Source organism: Eretmochelys imbricata, chromosome 11 (genome assembly GCF_965152235.1).
Source record: "Eretmochelys imbricata isolate rEreImb1 chromosome 11, rEreImb1.hap1, whole genome shotgun sequence".
Classification (NCBI taxonomy): Eukaryota; Metazoa; Chordata; order Testudines; family Cheloniidae; genus Eretmochelys; species Eretmochelys imbricata.
This window is the reverse complement of record NC_135582.1, coordinates 56,830,553-56,856,011: the sequence shown is the minus strand read 5'-3', so window position 1 is coordinate 56,856,011 and position 25,459 is coordinate 56,830,553. Positions and strand designations below refer to the sequence as shown.

The window sequence follows — 25,459 nt, the reverse complement described above, 5'->3', positions numbered from 1 at the left end:
AATAGAATACCAATTGAAATATATTAGATACTTTGGATGTTTTTCTACATTTTCAAATATATTGATTTCTATTACAAAACAGAATACAAAGTGTACAGTGCTCAATTTATATTTTTTATTACAAATATTTGCACTGTAAAAATGATAAAAGAAATAGTATTTTTCAATTCACCTCATGCAAGTACTGTAGTGCAGTCTCTTTATTGTGAAGGTGTACTTGTGGCACCTTAGAGACTAACCAATTTATTTGAGCATGAGCTTTCGTGAGCTACAGCTCACTTCATCAGATGCATACCGTGGAAACTGCAGCAGACTTTATATATACACAGAGAATATGAAACAATACCTCCTCCCACCCCACTGTCCTGCTGGTAATAGCTTATCTAAAGTAATCATCAGGTTAGGCCATTTCCAGCACAAATCCAGGTTTTCTCACCCTCCACCCCCCCACACAAATTCACTCTCCTGCTGGTGATAGCCCATCCAAAGTATGGATGTGTGGGGGGGTGGAGGGTGAGAAAACCTGGATTTGTGCTGGAAATGGCCTAACCTGATGATTACTTTAGATAAGTTATTACCAGCAGGACAGTGGGGTGGGAGGAGGTATTGTTTCATATTCTCTGTGTATATATAAAGTCTGCTGCAGTTTCCATGGTATGCATCTGATGAAGTGAGCTGTAGCTCACGAAAGCTCATGCTCAAATAAATTGGTTAGTCTCTAAGGTGCCACAAGTACTCCTTTTCTTTTTGCGAATACAGACTAACACGGCTGTTACTCTGAAACCTGTTATTGTGAAGGTGTAACTTACAAATGTAGATTTTTTTTGTTACATAACTGTACTCAAAAACAAAACAATGTAAAACTTTAGAGCAGGGTCAGCAACCTTCAGTATGCGGCCCCTCAAGTTAATGTGCTGGTGGGCCGCAAGACATTTTGTTTTCATTGACCATCCTCAGGCACGGCCCCCCCGCAACTCCCAGTGGCCGTGGTTCACCATTCCCAGCCAATGGGAGCTGCGAGAAGTGGCAGACCGCAGGAATGTGCTGGCCGCTGCTTCCTGCAGCTCCCATTGCCGGGAATGGTGAACCACGGCCACTGGGAGCTGCACTGGGCTGTTCCTGCGGATGGTCAATGTAACAAAATGTCTCGCGGCATGCCAACGGATTACCCTGATGGGCTGTGTGCCGAAGGTTGCTGATACCTGCTTTAGAGCCTGCAGGTCCACTCAGTCCTCCCTCTTGTTCAGCTAATCGCTAAGACAAACAAGTTTGTTTACATTTATGGGAGATAATGCTGCCTGCTTCCTATTTACAATGTAACCTGAAAGTCAGAACAGGTTTTCGCATGGCACTTTTGTAACTGATGTTAGAAGGAATTTACGTGCCAGATATGCTAAACATTCGTATGCCCCTTCATGATTTGGCTTCCATTCCAGAGGACATGCTTCTATGCTGATTATGTTCGTTAAAAAAAATGCTTTAATTAAATTTGTGACTGAACTCCTTAGGGGAGAATAGTATGTCTCCTGCTCTGTTTTACCTGCATTCTGCCATATATTTCATGTTATAGCAGTCTCAGATGATGACCCAACACATGTTCATTTTAAGAACACTTTCACAACAGATTTGACAAAATGCAAAGAAGGTACCAATGTGAGATTTCTAAAAATAGCTGAAGCACTCGACCCAAGGTTTAAGAATTTGAAGTTCCATCCAAAATCTGAGAGGGACGAGGTGTGGAGCTTGGTTTCAGAAGTCTTAAAAGAGCAACACTCCGATGAGGGAGGAAACTATAGAACCTGAACCACCAAAAAAGAAAATCAACCTTCTGCTAGTGGCATCTGACTCAGATGATGAAAGTGAACATGCGTTGGTCCGCACTGTTTTGGATTGTTGTTGAGCAGAACCCATCATCAGCATGGATGCATATCCTTTGGAATGGTGGTTGAAGCATGAAGGGACATATGAATCTTTAGCGCATCTGGCACGTAATATCTTGCAATGCCGGCTACAACAATGCCATGCGAACGCCTGTTCTCACTTTCAGGTGATATTGTAAACAAGAAGCAGGCAGCATTATCTCCCGCAAATTGTAATCAAACTTGTCTGTCTGAGCGATTGGCTGATGTAGGACTGAGTGGACTTGTAGGCTCTAAAGTTTTACATTGTATTATTTTTGAATGCAGCTTTTTTTTGTACTTCTATATTTGAAAGTTCAACTTTCATGATAGAGATTGCACTACAGTACTTGTATGAGGTGAATTGAAAAATACTATATTTTGTTTTTTACAGTGCAAATATTTGTAATAAAAAATAAATATAAAGTGAGCACTGTACTCTTTGTATTCTGTGTTGTAATTGAAATCAGTATATTTCAAAATGTAGAAAACATCCCAAAATATTTAAATAAATGGTATTCTGTTATTGTTTAACAGTGTGATTAATTGTGATTAATTTTTTTAATTGCTTGACAGCCCTAGTTTTTACTTGTCTGGAATAGCATTTCAGGCTTATCCAGAAATAAAGGTGTGATCTTTACAAGTTTCCTTTTTCTTGGTTCTTTTGTTCAGGCTTAAATTGCAGTTTATGCCCAGTTTCTGCTCTGCAAATAGTGAAATAACACTTCTTTTTTGGGGGTACTAAGATGAAAACTTTTGTTTTGCTCATTCTTTGTTTTCTTTCCTTGTCTTTTCAGTAACGTTGAATGTGTAAAACTCTTGCAGAGTAGTGGAGCAGATTTTAATAAAAAGGACAAATGTGGGAGGTATGTAAATTGTGAAGCTCTTTTTCAGATATATCTCAAAGAAAGAAAGAGAAAGAAAAAGCCCTCAATCTGGAAATCAATATGTTCCGCTTAAAAAGGTAAACTGTAAAAGGGGGTAGGAAATCACTATTCCCAATAGGATACTGCTGCTTGAAGTTAAATGCCAAAAAGGCAGGTGCAGACTATATTAAATACATAAAAGCCATGCCCATGCTCTTGTGTCTTTCTTGTTTAAAAATATCAGTGGTTTAATTTTATTCCTCATTGCTCTTCGCGCTGCTTGGATCCTTGTGCTTTTGTGCCCAAGATAGCACCTGCACGTCACTTTGGGGAGAACTACTGCTTATGAGCCTGCTTTCTAGACTTTCTCAGAGTAAAATAATGCTGGTAGTGTTATGACAGAAATGGATGTGCTGATTCAACTTCCTGAGCGTCCCGGATGTACATTACATAGTCAGCCAAACAGTTTTCACCCAGGCCACGGATTTAAAAAATAGGAGCCTACTCCATCTTTAAGCTCTGATCCTGGAAATGCATATGCATGTGCTTAATTTCACACACTGTTAGTAGTCCCATTAACTTTAGTGGCTACTCATGGTGTGTAAAGTTAATCATGTGCATAGGACTTTGCAGGATTGAGGCCTTAAGCACCTAAACAAATTTTCAAAATGGCTGAGCTGTCAGCGGCTCCCAATCTAGTCAATGGGACCTGCTGAATTGGTCTGCCATTTTGAAAATCTAGTGAATTTTTCAAGAGCCTAAATTATTTTTGTGTTATGGAAGGGGTAAAATTGGGAGCCAGATCTTATGCACTATGCACCTTTGCGGGCAGCAGTTTAAAAATTACCCACCACAAATCTCCTCCCTCTTGAACAATTTTCCATCCTTCCAATTCAAATTTCTCTTCCCCCAACCCCTCCCACTCCATTTTAAAATCGAAAAACAGATGAGCCTTGTAACGAACCCAGACATTCATCAGATTTGGGCTATTTTGGACCACAGATGGGAAGAAATTTCAAATCCGTGTTCCACAGAATTCCCAGTCAAAAGCCCCCTGTCATGCTAGCCAGCAGGAACCAGCTCAAATGCCTTTGTTTTTCTCAGTGGTGGCAATGCAGCAAAGCTAATACTGAAATGAGTTGGGAGCCTCACTTTAGGTCCCCGCTTTTGAAAATCTTGGTCCCAATATGTGTGATTTACTAGCTTTTGAACTGCGATATGAGTAATAGCATAGTTCAGTTTAAAGAGCTGGATAGGAAGGAAAGTGTAATCCAAAAAATACTACAACTGTAACCAAATTAAAATGGAAAAAAATGAGTCTTGCCGTATTTTTAAATGGGTATTCTTTAAGGATCATTTGTGCTATGTATCTCAGAAAGGACATTGTAAAAGTTATAGCAAATTAAATATACAAGATTATAACTTTTAGGAGGTTTTGCTCTTGTTCATAATGACGACATAAACTAATCTAACATAAAAAGGCTCTAATATGTTACAGGCATTATTGGCATTCCAACCTAAAGGTGCAGTAAAGGGCTTTCTGATTTGTTTTTAAACCATATGCACTAAACAGACACAGTGAGGTATGTCACCTTTTCAGCAACAGCTTTGAAATAAAAACAAAGCTGTTCTTTATCCTGTGTAAATGAAACAGGTACAAAATTGAGAGCACTAGTAAGAAAATGAAGCACTCTTTGGTTATTTATATTTCACAACTTCCCAAAAAAATAAGTGAAACAAAAAAACTTTTTTTTTTGTACTGAAGAATTTTAATTGGTGGAGGTTTTTCGTGTCTTTGAGTGGTAGAAGCAGCCTTTGAAAATTTCATACCCAGCAGGGAACTCCTGCCTTCCCAGCAATGAATGTGCTTTCTGAATGATACTCATGCTTCTGAGTTGTGGATGCCAAATCTCTGACTCTGTGAACTATGCTGCACAATGAATTCTTTCTTGGATTTTGGAATCTGTCAGTGTGACAGGGTGGATAGGTCATTGCACAGCTATGTCACACCCCACCACAGTCATTGCCCATAGACTCTGACTGAGCCAGGCAACATCATGATGTTTTGAGGATTAAATACAGGCTGATGTTTCATTGTGTCACCCTGAGTTGAGGCAACAGGCTGCAGCTGAGCCTGCTGACTTAAAAAAGGGGCTGAGCTACTTTCATGAGAGGGAGAGACAGGGTACAAACCAGGCAGAGAGCTCTGGAGACATAAGAACTGCCCTTTTGGTGGTGTTTTGTTCGGTTTTATATTGCTTGTCTGGAGTTTAGACCATTAAACTTCATTAAGTGAATGTGGCCAGAGACTAATTATTGTTTTTTGGTTGAACAAGAAGCTGTAAATAAACCCCCAAATCTGAGGTTTTTGGGGGATGGGTGGGGAGGGAGGAGCATGGAGGTTGTTTTGTTTTACCTGAGACCACTCTAGGAATGGTGCAATTGGGACTCATTAGTATAATCCACGTCATGCTGAAGTGTCTGAAGTAATAAATTGCTATTTGTTTTGCAGGACACCTTTGCACTATGCAGCTGCGAATTGTCATTTCCACTGTATTGAGACACTGGTGACCACAGGGGCAAATATTAATGAAACGGATGACTGGGGACGTACTGCTTTGCACTATGCTGCTGCTTCGGACATGGACAGAAAGTAAAAAAGCTTATTTGTATTCCTTGTTTTTACTGTGTTTCCAACTCATTGTCATTTGTATTCTCTTCCTGCCACAATCTCATTTAAACAAACAAACATAAACCCACTAGCAAAGGTAATCCTCTTCTTCCTCCTAGACACACCCATTATTGAAATAGCTTTGACTATAAGCAGAGTCATGTATAGTGCAGTTACGCTGCTGCACAATGTATGTTTTTATTCAAGTTGCAACATAAATCGCCAAAATGCTGCCCACCTTCTCCTGCTGAACGACTTCCTCTCCCATTTTGCCTTCCTGTTTCCTTATTCTGGTGGTTTTCCCACAAGAGAGAGTTCAGGGAATTTCCCATTCCTGCTCTACTGTTTTGGTCTTTTTAAAAGGACATAGCATGAGGCAATGCGAGGGAGATCTTTCCAGGTGTGGGATGACAACAAAGACAAGCTATTGCCAGCATACCCATATGACAGTGGTGGAATAGGTCCGAGGGTGCTGGAACAATATGTACAGTGGAGGTTTTAAGAGCCATTCAACCAAACTGTAAATCCTGTATATCATGGAAACCACTTCAAGCCAGGCAGTGCACCTTCATCCCTAGTTTCAGCACCTATGAGTTAGGCCCCTTGTGAACATCACTGCGTGGGCTGACAGAAACAGAACCCATTGGGGGTGAGAGGCTGCTAAGCAACTGGGGACTCAGCAGGAGAGGTAAGATTCTGTGTTCCAGCAGAAAAGTGGGAACAGCCACTGGAAGAAAAGACCACTGTACTTGTGGGAACTGGAGGTCCATTGGTTGGAGGTGTTATGCCATGCTCTTAAGCCAATTGGGAACAAAGTCTGATTCTAGTGGGGTTAAGAAACTCTCCGCAACAGCTTCATTAATGACATCTCCATTTCCCCTTCTCTCAAATCTCTGGTTAGTCTGTACAATTTCTAATTCTCAGTTTGTTCCATAATTTGGTGGTGTCTGCCCTATGACAGGAAGCATAGATCAAATGGCCTTGATTATAGCGTTAGGTCTCCTTTGGAATTTAAAACCATTAGTCTGCTGTTTTCATTTCCTGTTAGATATCCCCACACAGTTCTCTCTGTTCCTTCTCTGCTTCTCTCCTGGTCTAAGGGATCATTCACTTTAGTTTCTTATACATTTAAGTCTTGTAACAAATTGTTTGACATACAATTCATTTCCAGTATAACACCTTCAAAAAGCTTCATTGCTCTCTTTAAATGGCCTCTGCGTAGCCCCACTGTAGAAGGTTGTGTGCCAGGCCATTGCAAACCACAGAACCATTCCCTGCAGTAAAACAGATAGGAAGTATATGAACATCACCCTCAGATCCATATGGTCCTACCCATGAGGCAGCAGCAGGGTCTTCAAAGGACTGCACTTCCTGTACATCCATCCCTAGTATATGATAGAGTAGAGGGAAGGCAAGTGGAAGTTTCTAGGTATGTCTCCATCAGGAGCTGTTACTCCTTGTACTGAAACAAGTCAGGGCCCTGCCTGTAAACAGGCCCTGGGCCAAGATTAGGATGCATCAAGCCAGTTTTAGCAGCAGCAGAAAGCCTGATTCATTTAGTCAAGTCCCCAAACATCAGTAAGATTGCTTTTCCCTCGTTGCACTCCTGGTTGTTTCTATGGCTTCCAAGATAGTGAAGGGGGGCAGTACCTTCACATGAGACCTCTCCTGCCCCCCCCCCCCCCGGATAGAGAATCACATAAACTAGGCCAGCTTTGAAAATGATCTTCTTTGTTGGTGGCTTTTGCAATGTGCATATCCAAAAAGATACTAAACTATCAGGTGGTGATGGACCTCTATAGAATGTCTTCTTATGGAGTAAAAATTTCCTGTGAGATGACCCTTTCCGGAGAAGTTAAAAGGTGAGACACATGTTGCTGGACATGTCTAGCACTGTTGCTCATTCTCTGGCATCAGCAGTTATACTTCACAATGTTTTATGGCTCAGACTGTTTGGGTTGCCTCAAGATGTTGCACTCTAATGTTTTTGATTTGCTCTCTAGAGACCCCGAGGTAATACTAAATCTGTTGAAATTAGAAAACTAGATACTAGATCTATGGCTAAATCCCTAGGGTTTTCTCACCCATCTTTCAGACCAAAGTTGTCATCTGTCTCATTTCAGAATCTCCTCAGTCCTCTTATCTCTTTGGGTGCCAACCCCAGCAATAGAAAAAAGCATTTAAGCCTGCTAAGACTTCTGAATCTAACAATTACAGTAAAGACCATGTTTATCGGCCATGGTATATGTCATCCTTGTCTGCTGTTTCGCCTGGTGGTGTCATAGAGCTTGGAACTAATCCTACCTCTTCCCATTCTTTGAGAGGGGAACAAAGGAATTTAGGACTGGAAGGTGTGTCCTGGGTCATTGAGTCCAGTCCTAAATTACAGGCAGTCCTGTCATGTAATCCCAATCATGAATTCATCATGCTCCATCTCAAGATGAGAAAAAACACATTTCACACTTAGTTCCAACTGGAGCATTGGATTTGAACATCATGGGAAGTGTTCTTGTCTTCTTATATTGTCCTTTTAGTAGCCACTGTATCACTTAGATGAGTGAATAAGATTCAAGAATTCCCTTACTGATCTGCCTTTAGTATGCTATGGAATGATACTATGCTTTTGTGGCCTAACCCTGAATTTATGCCGGATGATTATTTTATGTTCATTGCCATTTTGTAGGTCGTCATGACTATTTCAACATATGGAAAAAAAATTCCAGAGGTCAGGCTATTTAGGTCCAAAGACCATTGAAGATGATTCTTCTTTGTATCCGCCCAGTAATGAGCAGTTCAGGAAGGACTAAAAGTTTGTTCTACCAGAGATTTAGCTGTCTTGACTTCTTCTCAGTTGAATGTATCCATTCCTACACTGAGAATTCACAAACGCATTTTAATGAAATAGATAGGCCGCTTACCAGTAAATGGAGATTTCTGAATGTATTGCCTCTGCAGATCAGCACAGACTCTCCCTCCACCCCACTTCTTGAGACTTATTAATAGATTTAAGTGAGATCATCTGAATGTGGTTAGCAGATACAGCCTTTAACTGTGGCTGGGAATATTTGGGTCCATGGTCAATGCATGTGCCATCCTCTAACACTTTTACAGCATTGAATGGTTCATTTACTTCTGAGGCACGACACATGAGTAATAGTCAGGGAACATCCTGTATCAATTAATTGTGCATATTCTGCATATCTCAGATATCTATAATGTCTGAAATCCTACTGGATTTCAGACAGAATTGGGATCATTATTGGGTTACATAGTGTCAAATCTGGATGTGGAGGATGGGACACTGAATGTTTTGAAGAGATGCACCATTCTGTACTGCTCAAAATCCAGTCTGGAATACATGTGTTGGATAGAGACTAAAATTAGTTATGGGCAAATTAGTTTGGCAAAAAATCCAACTAGACCAAACTGTGTTTTTGAGTCAAATATTTGTGAAGGTTCATAGCAGTTCAGAAACTTTTTTTTCTATCTTGGCTCTTGATTTCTCCAGTCCTGAGAGTCAAATAATGTCTGTCTACAAAATTTAACCCACTACCAGCCATCCCCACCAGACTGATCCCCTTCATGTAACATTGCCAGAGACACTCCACTTTCCAGTAGGCTCAAAAGTTTGAATATTTGTTCAGCCCTTTACATGTATAAAGAGTTTTGCTGGAGTGTCATCATAGTGTTGCCTAGAACTTTAGCAGAGTGTGGGAACTGTCAGCAACCCTTCGAGAGCACAGTCAAGACAGGCCAATTTAGTGCTGGTGGTTAAAATTTCACAGGGTTCTATCCCTTGGTCAACAGGGAAGTACAGCAAGTTACCATGGGTAGAGGATGGAGATGGGGAACACAGGATTGCAAAGAAGAGTCTTTGAGGGCAAGGGGCAGGTGTGGAGAAACAGAAAGTTCCAGAAAGTGATGAACAAACTGGTTCTGATAGAAATCAAAACTTTTTGATTACTTTGGAAGTTGACATACAGAATGAAGAGCTGGTATATTTTAGGTGTGTTCAATGTTTGGGACTGTGATTAGCTTATATGCTAGGCCCTTTATTTAACCTGACTAATGCCAAGAAGTGGTCACTTGATTGGAGGAGAGAGTGGGGGTGGTAAATTACACCAAAATCACTGATCTGACGTTTTGAAAACGAGTTGCATTTTTCTATCCCTTATGTTAAGAAGAAAGAATATTTTAGGTAACTCCCATGAAAATGCCGAAGAACTTGAAAGAGCCAATGAGATGAAGGAAAAAGAAGCTGCATTGTAAGTTTGGTGTCAATACAGCAGACTCCATTTTTAGAGAATCGCTCTGCTTCTTTGGGCTGCAGTTTACACTCCTATCTTGTTCACTCATTGCTCTGCTACAAATGCTTGATACTATTGGGAGTTAACCTGAGTAAACTGCTCTTTGATGTATAAATGTATTTACCAATTCTGTTTCCATGCTTGTTGCTTTCCCTAACTACATGTTTATTGCATTGGTACTCTAATAATTCTTTAATATCACACACTATTTTATTTAAATGCAATACACTGGGTTTGTATGTTGCAAGGAAAATATAACCCAGTGTCCTCAACAAGTATTACTGTGTTCAAATCTGATGTTTTTATGCAGTGTTTTTGTTTAAAATGACACTGTTGTTGATAATAGTTTTACATTAGTTTGGCTGCATGGTTGTGACATGTGGAAGAGAGTGACAAAGAAATGGAGGAGATGGTATGATGGGATAACATGGTTTTGGTAATTAGATATTCATGGTAAATAGGCCCAATGGGCCTGTGATGGGATATTAGATGGGGTGGGATCCGAGTTACCCAGGAAAGAATTTTCTGTAGAATCTGGCTGATGAATCTTGCCCATATGCTCAGGGTTTAGCTGATCACCATATTTGGGGTCAGGAAGGAATTTTCCTCCAGGGCAGATTGGAAGAGGCCCTGGAGGTTTTTCGCCTTCCTCTGTAGCATGAGGCACGGGTCACTTGCTGGAGGATTCTCTGCTCCTTGAAGTCTTTAAACTACGATTTGAGGACGTCAGTAGCACAGATACAGGTGTGAGGTTTTTTGCAGGAGTGGTGGGTGAAATTCTGTGGCCTGCGTTGTGCAGGAGGTCAGACTAGATGATCATAATGGTCCCTTCTGACCTAAATATCTATAAAGAAAACGTTTTGAAATCTTTTTCCAGAGGGGTAAAAAATTAAACTCTGATAGATGACCCAGCGAGTACCCAGAAAATATTTGATTCAGATAGAGAAATTATCACTATCAAAAGAATTCAAAAGATATGTATTTAGGATCATAGCTCATTTGCCATTGAGTTCAGAGTCAGCCAGCTACTGGATTAGTTTAGATACCTGTGATTTTGATCAGTAAATTTTGAACTATATCAGTAATGACAAAGTACAGGCACGGGATGGAGTCCAGTATCACATGATCTAGTCACATGCCCTTGCATGTTTTGATGAGTCATAGCAGCCATTATCCATATACTGGCTGAAGCATTCACAGGAAAACCCATCAGGTAGAGATAAGGTTCTCCTGTGGCCTATAGTGTGTCTTAATAGGCCATCACCTTGAATGGTTCATCCACAGTGTGCTGGCTACACTGGATGTAAACTACCTTGTTGGTGTTACCCAGGAGCAAACACATTTGAAATACTGGTAAATAGTCAATATCCATAACTTTAGATACAAAAACGATACATTCGTACAAATAGGGTCATCATATTCAGCAAATCATAACTTTTCCATTGATACTTTACATGACATACTTCATATAAGACATACCATAATCATATCCTCATGGTATATATGGTGGTGTCATGGTGTTGCTTTGGGATACAGAGTGTCACAGTATCAAACAAGCTACTCCAAGACCAACAGATATTGCTGCACAGAAGTTTAAGGCAGGAAAACTCTTGTGTGGTACAAGATTCTGTAAGGAACATAATATTGAATAGCCAGCCTTTTAGAAAAGAGGCTTTAGCATTGCTCATAGTTGCAATGGAGATGATTCTGTTAAATGGTATGATCTGTAATTTAAATGTGTACATTATTCACAGGTGTCTAGAGTTCCTGCTTCAAAAGGATGCCAATCCATCGATCCAAGACAAAGAAGGGTACAACACAGTGCACTATGCTGCTGCTTATGGCCATAGACAGTGTTTGGAATTGGTGAGTCAGCTCAATCAGTGCTAAGACATCCATTTTCAGAAGATGTTCACGGGCATGTTATGAACTCTACAGGATTGTTATTGTTTGAGCACCATAGATGTTCATGATGCTGAAGAAATGTAGAGGAAGGTACACTACAGACAAATATTCAGAACCAGATGTAACTTGGCATTGTTATGGCCCTTTCAACATAGATCCTTGATCCCTGCACAAAGCCAGAGTAAATGGCCCTCATGTGGGGGCAGACAGGTGGCATTCTCCTCCCTTTCTCCCACCCCGTTTTCCAGAGGCATGGAGCGCAAAGCTAGTTGTTCTATCTTGTCCATGAAGTCATGGGCATACTGGACGTGCTCCAGTCCCAGCTGTCCTTTTGCATTGCTATGAAAAGAGCCATTAAGGAGGACTGCAGCTGCAGGAGATACAGACCCAAAGCCTCTCTCCCCTGCACAGGGGAACCATAATGGGTTGATCTCTGGTTAGAAATGTCCTTGCCTATAGGAATGGGAGCAGAGTTTGGGTCTTTGTGTTTAGGTGGTGTTGAACATGTGGTATGTGTTTGTTTAAGGCTCCAATTCAACAAAGTACTTAAGCATGGGTTAGCTATAAAATACATGATTAATCCAATCACTGTTCAACAAAACACTTAAACACACAAGATCAATGGGACTTAAGCACACGTTACATGCTTCACTGGATCAGAGCCTAAGTGTAGCATGGCTTTGGAGAGTTTTGATTGCAGTCAAAACATTACTTAAATGTGTGTTTTTTTATGTGGCTATTCATCATAGACAACACATTAACTGAATGATCTAATGAAGCTGAGTAATGGTAACATGACCCTCCTTACTATCAACTGCACAAAAGTGTAGTACCTTTTCTTACGTATTATGCAGTAATTGCAGTATTGCCATAGTCCATGTCAACATTATACTCCCTAATTTTCATATGTTTAACCATATCAGGTAGGGAAAGGATATATTTGTCAGCAAAAAAAACAGAGTTGCTAGAAAATTATATAGTGTGAATTTATAAAAAGCTCTGAATTGTAAAAATGAATAGCATGTGATGCAGATTAGCTGAAGTGCTTGAAATATGAAGTATGATGAAGATTTTATTTATATTGTTGGATGTTTTGTTGGCTCTAATCATACCAAAAATGGCGTAAAGTTGAGAAATAAAATTTTATGTTTTTATTTTCATTATATTTTCAGTCCCGTAAAACAGAGGCATCTGGTGCCTTTTTAGAACCTTTTTTTTGCTTCCTTGGTTTGTTTAACAGGCCAAATTATTTCTGTATTAAAAGGGGTGACGGCACAATACACAGGGACCACTTTTCATAATATGCATAGTAATAGTCACAGTTGCCATATGGGAAATTGTGTTGATGGTCTACATCAAAGTCACAAAATCAAGGAAGCTCTAAATTAAAATTTCCCTATGGCAGCTCTAAATCCAAGTTTTAGGTGGAGCATTAAGCCTTATTAACTCTCCCCCTTAATTTGTGAGCATACATGTCCCCTCTCCCTTGTCATTGCTGCCAGGCTTCCCTTGTTTGGTGCCTCCTCCTAGCAATGTTCTCATGTGTCCTGTCCTGTTTGGGAGGCTGTCCTTGTGTGGATCTTTCATTTAGAAATGATACAGACATGCAAGGAAAGCAAACATATTCTGCTCTGATCCCTCGTTCTCGTTTGTCTGAGTTCTGGGGCTCCACCCTGTCGCACTGGGTCAGATTATGGGTTGTGCCTCCCAGAAGCAAGGGGGAGAAGACAAAGGGGGCTTTGTGCCAGCTTTGCATCTTGACCATCTTTGGCTGTTCCCCTGGCCAAAATGGACCCTGAAATAACTAAGGCAGTCTGAAGAGTTATAGCCGCCTCCTTGGTACTGCTTGTAGCATGAGCCAGAGTGGCGATAACGGAGAAGTTCCATCCCCAGCACATCCACTATGCTATGACTTGCAGTGGAGCCAATGTAAAATCATCACTGGTGACAATGTTGTTGTGTACCCTGATTATTTTGTGGAGAAGTGGTAGAATATTATGTGTCTGGGTGCTAAGATATAAATCTTTACAGTTCAGGTGAAAAGGAACAGGAGCAGTGTGTGTTGTGGGAGACCCTGGCACGGTTTGGTTATAATTTAGTGTGCCCTGAACAAGAGAGGTATGTCTAGGATTTTGTCTGGAACCACAACCTTTATTTTAGCTATTGACTGCAGTAGATTGCCACAGTTTTTCTTAGTTTAACAAACCAGCCCTTAATTTTTATTCATTTCCCTTCATGATTTTTTTTGTACTACAAGCCCCTCCTTTTCCATGTAACACAAGGAAGAAGAGTAAGTCGTCAAATTCTGATTCCCATTCTTCCACCCTCCATGTATTCATTGGAGGGAAAGAAAATACAAAATCTTTTCTTCATCCTAGACTGAGATTTAGAATCATGCCCAATCTGATCATCTCCTCTACCATAAACAACAAGAGTGACTTGTAACAGGGGTGGCTTGCCCCTTAATGGCTGGAGGGCCTGGGGCCAGCCAACCCTGATCATTAAAGGAGCTAGACCTGTGTGAGAGCTGCTAATTCCCTATAAAGAGCAGCAGGTGGCTGCAGTGAGTGGGGGATTCTCAGAAAACAGGAGCCTGCGAAGTGGTAGCTTGCTTGAAGAAGCAGCTGCAGGGGGCAAGACTGGCTTCTGTGGAGACATTGAACTGTGGCCCTGGTTTGGGAAAGAAAGCAAGAACTTCCCAACTAAGGGAAAAGAGACACTTTGGGGTCAGAAGAACCAGTGCGTGTCTCAGGACTAAATAAATTGGACCCCAGGTGGGGAATATTTTAATTTTTCCTTTAGACTGCATGGCTTTTAAGGAGCCCCATGAAGGAGAAAACAGGGATGGGGAATGGCAGAGGCACCCCTGTCTGTGAGGGGGAGCTCAGGAGGCAATAGCGGCCACACTGCTACAGATTGGTGCAGTTGCCAGGATCTCTGAACCCCTTCCTGTCAAGGACGGAAGCAACAACGGGGTAGCGCTAGAGAACAAGATGGAAGAAATACTGCATTATCTGATGTGACAACAGCAAATCCAGGTTGTCCTCTTGCAACTTCTGCAAGATCAGCAGACAACAGGAGGTGCTGTGGGTAGCCCAGCAAAATCAACAGCACGTGATCAGTGGAAAGGTATGCACTGGGCTTCTGTTTCTAGTGTGGGAAACAAGGACAGACTTGTTTGAATGCCCAGGGTGGCCAGTTTGAATGCCCAGGGTGGCAACCTGATTCCAGAGGTGGTCCAGTCAGAATCAGAGGAATGCTGAAGGATGGATAGGAGGAAAGGGGGGAAGAGGCCACCTAAATGCTGTAAGTGTGGAAAGGCTGGGCACATTAAGTCTGCCCTTTGAAGAAGCAGTTGAGGAAAGCCCTGCAGTATAAGGAAGATAATCCCTGGCCAGATGGATGAAGGGTGAGAGGGTGCAGCAGATTCCCAACACAGAGGCCTAAGGAGAAAAAGGCCAAGAAGCATTTTGTTGTAGCATCAGAAGCCCATAAGCTAGGCAGGGGAATGCTATAGTCTGCTGCCAGAAGTGCCAGCTCCAGAGGGAAAAATCGTTTCCCTAACCAAGGTGGGGGAGATGACACTGGGTTGGAAGGATGAGCCAGAGAGGATCAGGTACCGAGTAAAAGAACTTAAGCACAGAATGGAGGAGGAGGCTAATGAGTTGAATAAAGCAGAGCAGCTGCAGGCTTGGGTCCAAGAAGTCAAGCAGCAGAAAACGTCAGCCAGGAGCGTGTATGAACAGTTCACATACCTGGAGGCTGCATAAGGGTGGATGCTGCAGTCACGGCAGAACCTGGTACTGCTGCCAAGAGGTGTGACACATTGCTGATAGGGGAGAAGAGTGAAAGGCTGACCTTTCTGAAAGAGAAGTATCAGGAGAAAATGGCTGCATTGGAGGAGGCCAGGCAGCTGACCTTGAGGGAAAGGAGTGAGCTGGTTGAGGAGTATCAGGCAACCCTAGAAGAAAGAGATCACCTGCTTATCATGGTTAGTGAACTGGATGGAGAATTGGAGAGTGCCCAAATCCTGCAGTCCCAAAGCTGAAAGCATCACTAAATGGAGGAAAATATAAATCTCTCCCCCTCCCCCCCCCCGCCCAGGGTAGAACTTGCCCTGGGGTGGGGAGTGCTCTTGGTGTGGGGAAGGAGATACAAAACAGGGTGACTTGACTCTTAATGTCTGGAGGGTTGGGCTACCTGTTACAGGACTCCTTAGTTAATGTTGCAGGAAGCATTCAATTCTAATTAACCCCAAGGTTGAATCTGTGGATTGATGCATAGGATTGCTTGCTTCAAGCATTCTGCAATTCATCAGACTTTCCAAAGGGCTGGTTATATTCATGTTTTTCTGTTTTATGGTGGTTTCTGACCTACACTGTATATAAAAAAACCCTACTTCAAATAATTGGTCACTTCTTAATTAAAAGATATAAAAAGGAAGAGACCATATAAAATGGAGATAAATTAGTTAGGAGAACTGATCCATGTTTCCTTAAGCATCCTACTTTTATCAGCATTATTTTAAAAAAATTCCTTGGTTTCAGTTGGGGAAAGGATAATTGTCCATGGAATATGATTTTTTTTGGCTTCTCTGTTATTCATTGTGGACCCTATCCTAGGAACAAAGGAGCTCCCTCAACTCTCGTTAAGATTAAATAAATCATTCCAGATTCTTCGAATAATTAAGGTTAATTTCTGCTCACAATTATGCTTTTCTGTAAGGTTGAGGTTGCACATGTATAACTGAAAGCGAGATTCTATCCTCAAAGCATCAGTGATCTGTAGAACACTCAGAAACTCAGCCCCTCCGTATTCACATAACGAACAGGAAGGTGATTTTAGAAAAATGTCCAACCTTACAATTAAGATGTGTGGTGCACATATAGTGCTGTGAGTGTATGTGTTTTATTAAGAAGTGTAAGCTTCTCCCAATGTAAAGCGGGACTCTTGACACTGGAAAGTAGGGTGGGGCAAAAAGACTGGGCATATTAAGGCATGACAATCTCCCTTCTTCCAACCCAGGCCCCAAAGTAGGAGTTGCTAGCTTTGGAGGGGTGTGGCCTAGGCAGCTGGGAGATGTTCCCTGGTCAGTCTAAACTGGTAGGGCTGTGAGGGAGTCTCAACGGTGACTTAAAGTTGCCTCCCCTGCTCTTGCTCTCCAGTGGAACCTTTGAGGGAGGGCAGCATGGAAATGTTACCTGTCCATCCTTTGTGATGAATCCTTTGTGTCGGGCTCAACGGGTAGTGATCAATGGCTCCATGTCTAGTTGGCAGCCGGTATCAAGTGGAGTGCCCCAAGGATGGGTCCTCGGGCCGGTTTTGTTCAATATCTTCATAAATGATCTGGAGGATGGTGTGGATTGCACCCTCAGCAAGTTTGCAGATGACACTAAACTGGGAGGAGAGGTAGGTACGCTGGAGGGTAGGGATAGGATACAGAGGGACCTAGACAAATTAGAGGATTGGGCCAAAAGAAATCTGATGAGGTTCAACAAGGACAAGTGGAGAATCCTACACTTAGGACGGAAGAATCCCATGCACCGCTACAGACTAGGGACCGAATGGCTCGGCAGCAGTTCTGCAGAAAAGGACCTAGGGGTTACAGTGGATGAGAAGCTGGATATGAGTCAACAGTGTGTCCTTGTTGCCAAGAAGGCCAATGGCATTTTGGGATGTATACGTAAGGGCATTGCCAGCAAATCGAGAGACGTGATCGTTCCCCTCTATTCGACATTGGTGAGGCCTCATCTGGAGTACTGTGTCCAGTTTTGGGCCCCACGCTACAAGAAGGATGTGGAAAAATTGGAAAGACTCCAGCGGAGGGCAACAGAAATTATTAGGGGACTGGAACACGTGACTTATGAGGAGAGGCTGAGGGAACTGGGATTGTTTAGTCTGTGGAAGAGAAGAATGAGGGGTGATTTGATAGCAGCCTTCAACTACCTGAAAGGGGGTTCCAAAGAGGATGGATCTAGACTGTTCTCCGTGGTAGCTGATGACAGAACAAGGAGTAATGGTCTCAAGTTGCAGTGGGGGAGATTTAGGTTGGATATTAGCAAAAACTTTTTCACTAGGAGGGTGGTGAAGCACTGGAATGCATTACCTAGGGAGGTGGTGGAATCTCCTTCCTTAGATATTTTTAAGGTCAGGCTTGACAAAGCCCTAGCTGGGATGATTTAGTTGGGGATTGGTCCTGCTTTGAGCAGGGGGTTGGACTAGATGACCTCCTGAGGTCCCTTCCAACCCTGATATTCTATGATCCTATGAATTCTTCCTCCTGTGTGTAGTATCTGCCTGCCTCAGGGCATCGAGTTGGAAATCCTACATCTTCTCACAGCAGCTGGAGTGAACTGTGTGTTGTGTGTGAATGGGGGTAGTTAGGAGAGAAGGGAATTAATAATGAAAAGGCAAATCTTTTGACCCAGTTAGATAAAGCTTACACGGTCACCCCCTATCATAATATCTTGTTCTGAAATAGTGTTCAGTCAGAGGGCTTTTGTACCTGATGGCACTTATGTCATCTGGGATGTTAATGGAATATCTGTACAGCAGTGAATAACATCATGCAGCTAAAGAAACGGGGATGAGAATGGATACCTGAATTCTATCTCCATCTGTAACCAGCCAATCATAAAAGACTGAATGGTAGGCACACATATCTGAGTAAATGTGTCAGGATCTCCCATCTGCTTTCTTTCTGCTAAAAATAACCTCTTTTCCTACACATTTTTTAAAATCTGGACTGATTCCATTAGTATTCAGGGAGGTCATTAGCTAATATTTTGGAGTCATGGTAAGATTAACATCACTGAGTTAATACTGATGTTTTTAAAAAACCTGTATATTTCACTGAAATGGGCCATGAATGTAAAATCTGAATTGATATGCAAAGTGTGAAATTTAAACTGTAATTTCACATTAAAATGTTACCTGGAAGGCCAGTTAAACCCCTTTGATTTTATATATGTTTAGAGCACGTAAAATAAATGTCATTCTGCAGCAGTGAAATATTTTGATTGGCCATAAGAATTAATTATTCTTTTTTATTGTAATCTATTCTCTCCTTTGTTCTATCTGCAAATGAATTCTACATTTTGGCTGAGGCAGAAAGTGAATTAATGCAACTGTAATACAGTTGAGGGTGGGATGAGAACATGATTGCACTGAAAATCACATCTAATAGAAGAGGCATATCCTGATATGTCTCTTTCATTTAACTGAGGCAGTCTGTTGAAGTGTGTGAGAGAGCTCCTGCACTCAGAAAAACATCTTAAGAATGCAGAGGAAGTACAATGTAAACCTGGTATGTGAAGAAGCTAAAATCATTAGCCCAGTAAATCTGTCATATGGTTAATGCTAATTTTATATATCCCTTATCAACAATCATCCATCCATCACAGCAGGGAGCTGAGGCTAATTATTAGTGATAAGTTAACCTTTGGTATGGACAAGCATTCAAAAGTTCCATTTCCACATCTGGCCATGACTCAGATATTTGTCCAGATGCAGCTGTTGGGCTTCCTTGTTGCCTGCATCTCCACCTCTTTATTATGAGGACACGGTTCTACCTTCCCCCTTTGTGACTGACTGGAGGCAGTTACCACTCTGGTTCTTCAAGGGTGCTGTGTTTCAAGCAAGTGGTGGCTACAGTTCAGTGGTGAGTGACTTAAGGCACATGCACCTGGGTGTATTCCGAGACCTGGCGGCTCCCAAGATAGGAGATGTTAATGTGACATCATATGTAAGAATTTTATTTCTAATTTTTCTTTCCCCCAGGGACAAATACAATTGGCTTCCTGGTAACTAAGGTACTTGATTTTTATAGCTGGAAGGATACAAGAAGTGATCCCACTGAAACTTTCCAAAATTATCTAAAAATGTCTAAAATAGTTACTCAGTAAATAAAAGTCTGTGTACAGAATGCAGTGTTTGACATTTTATGAAGTGCTCTCAAGATTTTAGATTAAATTCTGGAAAAATTAAGCATGAACTGAAAATGAAGCATATGCATAAGTGTTTTCAGCATCTTTAACAGCACTTGTTTGGGATGAGTACAGTAACTTGCTCATGACTTTGATACCAGAGTTGTTAACAATCCCAGATTTAGTGTCAGAGACCAGTATGTGGGTGGTCATGTCTAGTGGTTAGAGCAGGAGTCAGGTCTAGTGGTTAGAGCTGGAGTCAGCATTCAGGAATTGGAGCTCAGGGTTGGAGCTGGAGTCAGAGGCCAGATGCCAGAGCCACGGGATTGTACCAGGGATGAGCTTGACTCTATTGGCATTACTACCTTGGTGGAGAAGAGGTGTATAGAAGAAAAGTATCTTCTTTCTGCACTTTACTTCAAGTTGTTGTCAGGATATTTAAAAGTTGGAGTCTGGCAGGTCTTCTCCAGGGGAACATTTTGGGTAAAAGTGTGCATTGTGGAAGCAAGTGGAACCATCAGGAGCGTATACAGGAGGTCTGTAGGAGGCAAGCTCTGCATAATTAATCCTCCTTTTAAAAGTGGCTTTTAATAAAAGAGGGGTTTTGGTGTCTCCCCTGGAAACTGTATTGTGAAGAGTACATTTAAGAATTGGATTCTGTATGGACAAGGCAAAAGGATGGCAGCACCTCAACTGGTGTAAATCATCCTAGTTCTGTTGAGGTCTACTTGAAATCATCTTTCACCCTTTAATAATGGGGCCCTTTATTTCTAACTATAAGAAAGATCTACTGTTATAGCATGAGGTATTCTGAGAAAATAGCATATGCCTGGTTCAGGCTGCTGGAATGTGACCATAACTCTAACCAAGAGTAGTTGCAACCACCATCACGACACGAATATAGGCATAAAATGGAGGGAGAGAAATGTCCTTTACTACCAAGAGAGGGAGTGGTCATAAACCAAGTGACAGTCATGCTGAGTCCTGTCTGGAGACATCAAAATTTCCAAGTAGGGTAAACGAAAATTCCCACAGCATTTTTAAAAAACGATTATCATCCAAGTCAGCCTAAATTATTTAACCCGAAAGAATATAGGCAGTGATATTTATTTAATGTGAGTACCCAGAGTACCTACTAGCCATACATACACCCAGGCCAATAATGCCTGTATCTCTTTGCGGTCTGGAATGTAGATGCACTGCTAAGTGGGTGAGTGGGTGGCTGTCAGACTCCTTGACCTTCCTGGTGGCTCAAGGAGCAGCATGTCTACCTCTAAACTGCCTGAATGGTGTAACATTAGGACCTTTCATTCACTGCTCTAGTTCCCTCTTTGTTCCCTTTATTTCCCCTTTAGCTGTTTTAATACCTTCGCTTTTGTCCCAAATCAAAGCTTGAAATTTAGAGGGGAAAATCACATGTAACAATGTCATGTAATTTAAAAAAAAATCTGCCCAACATTAATAACACAAATCAATGACAGAAGACTCCTATCCCCACGCAGCAATAACCGGCCATCTTCTTTCTTCAGATGTACAGAGCTGTGGGATATGTGCCAAGGACTATAATAAAATGCAGGAACAGCAGTAAATAGAATATGTAGCATTATTGCTGGATTAAAGATTGGTTGGCAAATTTATTTTTGTTAATGCACAAAACCTTACTGAAATTGAAACGGTGTAACAGTGTTTTACTACATAACCTGAGTTCATTATGGTAGGAAAATTACAGCATAATACATATAATTGCATCTCTGCAGTTGTTTTAAAGAAGTATAATGAAGACAGAATTATGATCTCTATTCTAGCCCTCCTGAAGGCAATTTTCAGAAGAGCATTAATTTTTCACATGTATTTAACAAAGAGAGCCTTCCTAGTGGCACCACCAGTTAGCAACGTCTCCTGCATCACCATATTGATGATTAATCTTTTAGTGGAACAGGAAGAATTCTAGCGTGACTTTGCTTAGAGTGGAGTCTACAGAGAATCTATTAGCACATGGCTGTGTGTTGGAGAGAGTCATGGAACTCCCATTAGCACAAATGGCAATTATGTGTATAAATCTCATGCGAGAATCAAAATGTGTCCTTAAATAGCACATTGGCAACATAATTATCACCTGTAACACAGCCATTAAAATGATTTCTTATTGCTAGTTTTAGATCAAGTCCAAATTCCATCCAATGGTAAACAAACATCCTTGTTTCTGTGGTCTGGGTTGATGAGATAATTGGGTTGCTGACAGAGTTTTCTAGTTTTTTAACAAAGGTTTTTTTAATAGTTTGCTTATTCTCTGTGTTCACTGATATTATAAAAACAGTTACGTTTTAGGGTTTTTTTACTAGCATAAAAAAGCACTTTATAATTTTAAGCATATATCTGTAACAGTAACCATTGAACAAACAGGTTAGTGATAGATCTGTATTCCATAGTATTTCCCCCCTACTTTTCTATTTTTTTCCCAATAAAGAAAATGTTTGACTCCACATAGACTGGGCCCTGAATATTTACTTTCAGTAGTGAGTTGTCCCATTTGCTTTAGTAGTGCTACATATATAAGCAGAGACCTGCAAGATCAAGACCTTTAGATCAGAGACCTATTTCATGAAAAATATTTCAAGAAATATTTGTAATGCAGTTTATTGTAAAGCAAAGAACTAAAAAAGAAACATCTGCAATGCACCAAAATGTTTTCATATTCTGTGTTTTAATTATACTAATTACCATTTTTAATCAGATTGGAAGCAAAAGTCCATTGGAGATAGTAAGTAAATGAAAAAAATAATTGCATGTTGTGTGCTTTGATTTTCATTTAAATTCTTACTGCTATACACGTTCTCGTATTCACTCTGTTATGAACTCAACAGAAGAATCACAGTTTCTTAACCAGCATGCTATGTATTTCAAATAAATGCATGTGTGTCACTTTTATTTAAAGCAAGCCTTCTGACTGCTGCTTCTTAAAGACTAGATTTCAAGCTTCCACTTGAAAATATTTTGCTTTTCTTCAGTCAGTGTGATTTTCTAGATCCAATGGATCAATCATATGTATCTGATTGGTTTGTTACTTTCTGTATATAAATTAAAGCTGCTTTTGGTAATGTGAAGCGAAATCTACGGTTTCTAGGGTGTTTTCTTTTAAATTACAGGGCCAATTCGGAAGTGAGTCTGAATCTATGGGACTCTAAGGCCTGGTCTACACTAGGGAATTAGATTGGTATAACTATGTCACTCGGGGTGTGAAAAATCCACACCTGAGCTACGCAGTTAAACCAACGTAATGCCCGGTGTAGACAGCACTAGGTCAAGGGATGAATTCTCTGATCAACCACTTCGGGGAGGTAGTTTACCTTCATCCACGAGAGAACCCCTTCCATCTGCGTAAGTAGTGTCTTCACTGAAGCGCTTCAGCGGTGTAGCTGCGCTGCTGTAGTGCTTTAAGTGTAGACAAGCCCTAAGTAATTTACACAGAGAGTGGACAGAGGAAAGGAGCATAGCAGGAAAATCAGATAACCAGGAGCATGTACAAAAGGTGCAGATTTAAATTAGCTCAAACCCTACTTCAATCTATACCTTCTTCAAGCCTCTTCAAGCATCTATAGGCCTTATCTGCATTAGAAAAGTTGCACTGATTGATTTCAGTTTTGATTCACAGATTAATCTAACTGAACTGGCGTAAATCTGAATTGTACAGGCACCTAAATTTATTTAATCTTTAAATTGCATTAGATTAATTCAGTAAATTACTGTGCTAAATTACTGACATAAGATAAATTGATTTATAAAGGGTTAATCTGGTTTAAGATCCTGATTTCATTAAAGTACTCAACCAAGTGCTTGTTTCCTGGATTGAGGTTCACACCAGTTTGTCTTGATCAAGTTTATGCAGCTTTTCTAGTATAGATACCCTTACCCCTACTTACTGATGTGTAATTTTGTATCACTTTATACATCAGCTTTGAATTTAGCCCTTTAATTTAGAATGAACTCTGAAGCTAAACATGTCCTCCCTTTGATGTAGAATGGTACAGAGGTTAATATTCTATTAGTCTGTGAACTACCCAGTTCTAACCATGCTGAAGTTTGTGTTGTCCTGCCTGTGCTGGCCAGGAAACTGTGTTAACGCTTAGCCAGCAAGAGCAATATTTAAACACAGGTCTGGCTAATATGTTTTTCCTGCAGTATAAACAGTGCTTGAGTCTTCATATTGCAATGGAGAAGCGGAGATCAGTCTCAAACCTATATGTCACTCTAATATTTATGCTCTGTTTTGAAAGTGGCATTCTGAAATCGTAACTAATTGCTTATTCTGGATGACCTCATGTATTAGAAGTTATATCTGTACACATTTTTTAATGCAAAAGTACGCTATTCTAATATTTCTGTTGTCTTAATTGCCTTCTGATTAGCTCTGTGTGAGTGTGAAAATTTCTATATGCTATTTGCTCGACACCCTTTCAAAATAAATACCATGGCTAGATTATCACATTATACCCATCTAGCCTAACGGCCTGCTATTTTATGTGATTAATATTAATTATACTAATTAAGGGGTGGCCAACCTGAGCCTGAGAAGGAGCCAGAATTTACCAATGAACATTGCCAAAGAGCCACAGTAATATGTCAGCAGCCCCCCATCCGCTACCCCCCTCCAGCCCCCAGTGCTTTCCGTCCACCAGCAGCCATGCCAATCAGCGCCTCCCCATCCTTCCCCCCCTTCCCATCCGCGGCAATCAGCTGTTTCGCAGTGCGCAGGAGGCTCTGGTGGGGACGGAGGAGGAGTGAGGGCATGGCAGGCTGGGGGGAAGGGGTGGAGTGGTGGCAGGATCTGGGGCAGAGCAGGGGGTTGAGCAGTGAGCACCCCACAGTACATTGGAAAGTTAACATTTGTAGCTCCAGCCTTGGAGTCAGCGCCTATGCATATTAACCTCCACAGAGCTGCATGCAGCTCCAGAGCCACAGGTTGGCCACCCCTGCACTAATTGAAAAAGTTCATTAACGTTTAAAATATTCATGTTTGAATGTAACTCTGAATATCTATATAAAAGTTGCATTACAGTGTAGGGTGGGGTACTTATCAATGGAAAGGCTCTCATTGATTTCAGTGGGAGCTGGATCAGACCTTTACTTAACGTAGTTACCAGCAACACGCATAATATGGTGCATCAAAACTTTTGAACTTGTCAGATCCTGTTTGCAACCATGTATTTCTGTCTATTGTATGATTTAACGTAGCACCCCTCACTGTGATATGTATGGACTGAAATAGCTTCTAACTTCTTCCTTTCAGCAGCCTGATTTAAACATTTTATGAGTGACTAAACTGTTCATCTGCCATTCTGTCTAATGATTATAAATTTCAGAAATGCCATGTAGAGCTTTTCCTTATTTTTACTAGAGCTAATTCCTAGAACATACTATATAGCCTGTAAGAAGAAGCATATAAACCATCCTGTATCATTGAGTGATACATCAGAACCAGAAAAAATGGACAATAATTGATCATAATCCATTATTATAGCCAGAGGATTAGAACAGGCAGCAAATCCTCTTGATGTCAATAAATACCCCTCCTGTAAAAAACAGTGCAAGAACTATAAGTATTTCTAATCGTGGCACAGAGTTGAGAGAGACAGGATACAGTTTATAATACCAGCTTCACAGGGTAATTAACTAGCAGTGACATAACTAAGTCATGGTCATAGGAGTTTCCTTACATTGTACCAGCTTTGTGAAACTAGCATCATACTACTAAAAACCCCTGCAGGGAAGTGGGTTCAGAAGAGGTTGGCCGGGTGTGAAGGAAAATGAAGCCTTTTCTCCAGCTCTTCGTACATAAACTGACCATTTTAAAATGTGCTTGTATCAAGTGAGGAAATGTAGAAAGATG

At 41.0% G+C, this 25,459-nt stretch overlaps 1 protein-coding gene across 2 annotated transcripts in view; it reads left to right on the top strand.

Moving 5' to 3' along the window:
* ANKRD44 (ankyrin repeat domain 44) overlaps window positions 1-25,459 on the top strand; it is a 215,367-nt gene that overhangs the window by 145,170 nt on the left and 44,738 nt on the right. For both annotated transcript variants that reach the window (XM_077830497.1, XM_077830496.1), the window contains exons 13-16: window positions 2,696-2,764; window positions 5,277-5,417; window positions 9,617-9,700; window positions 11,497-11,608. In XM_077830497.1, the coding sequence (XP_077686623.1) occupies window positions 2,696-2,764; window positions 5,277-5,417; window positions 9,617-9,700; window positions 11,497-11,608 (406 nt within the window). The remainder of the gene's footprint in view (window positions 1-2,695; window positions 2,765-5,276; window positions 5,418-9,616; window positions 9,701-11,496; window positions 11,609-25,459) is intronic.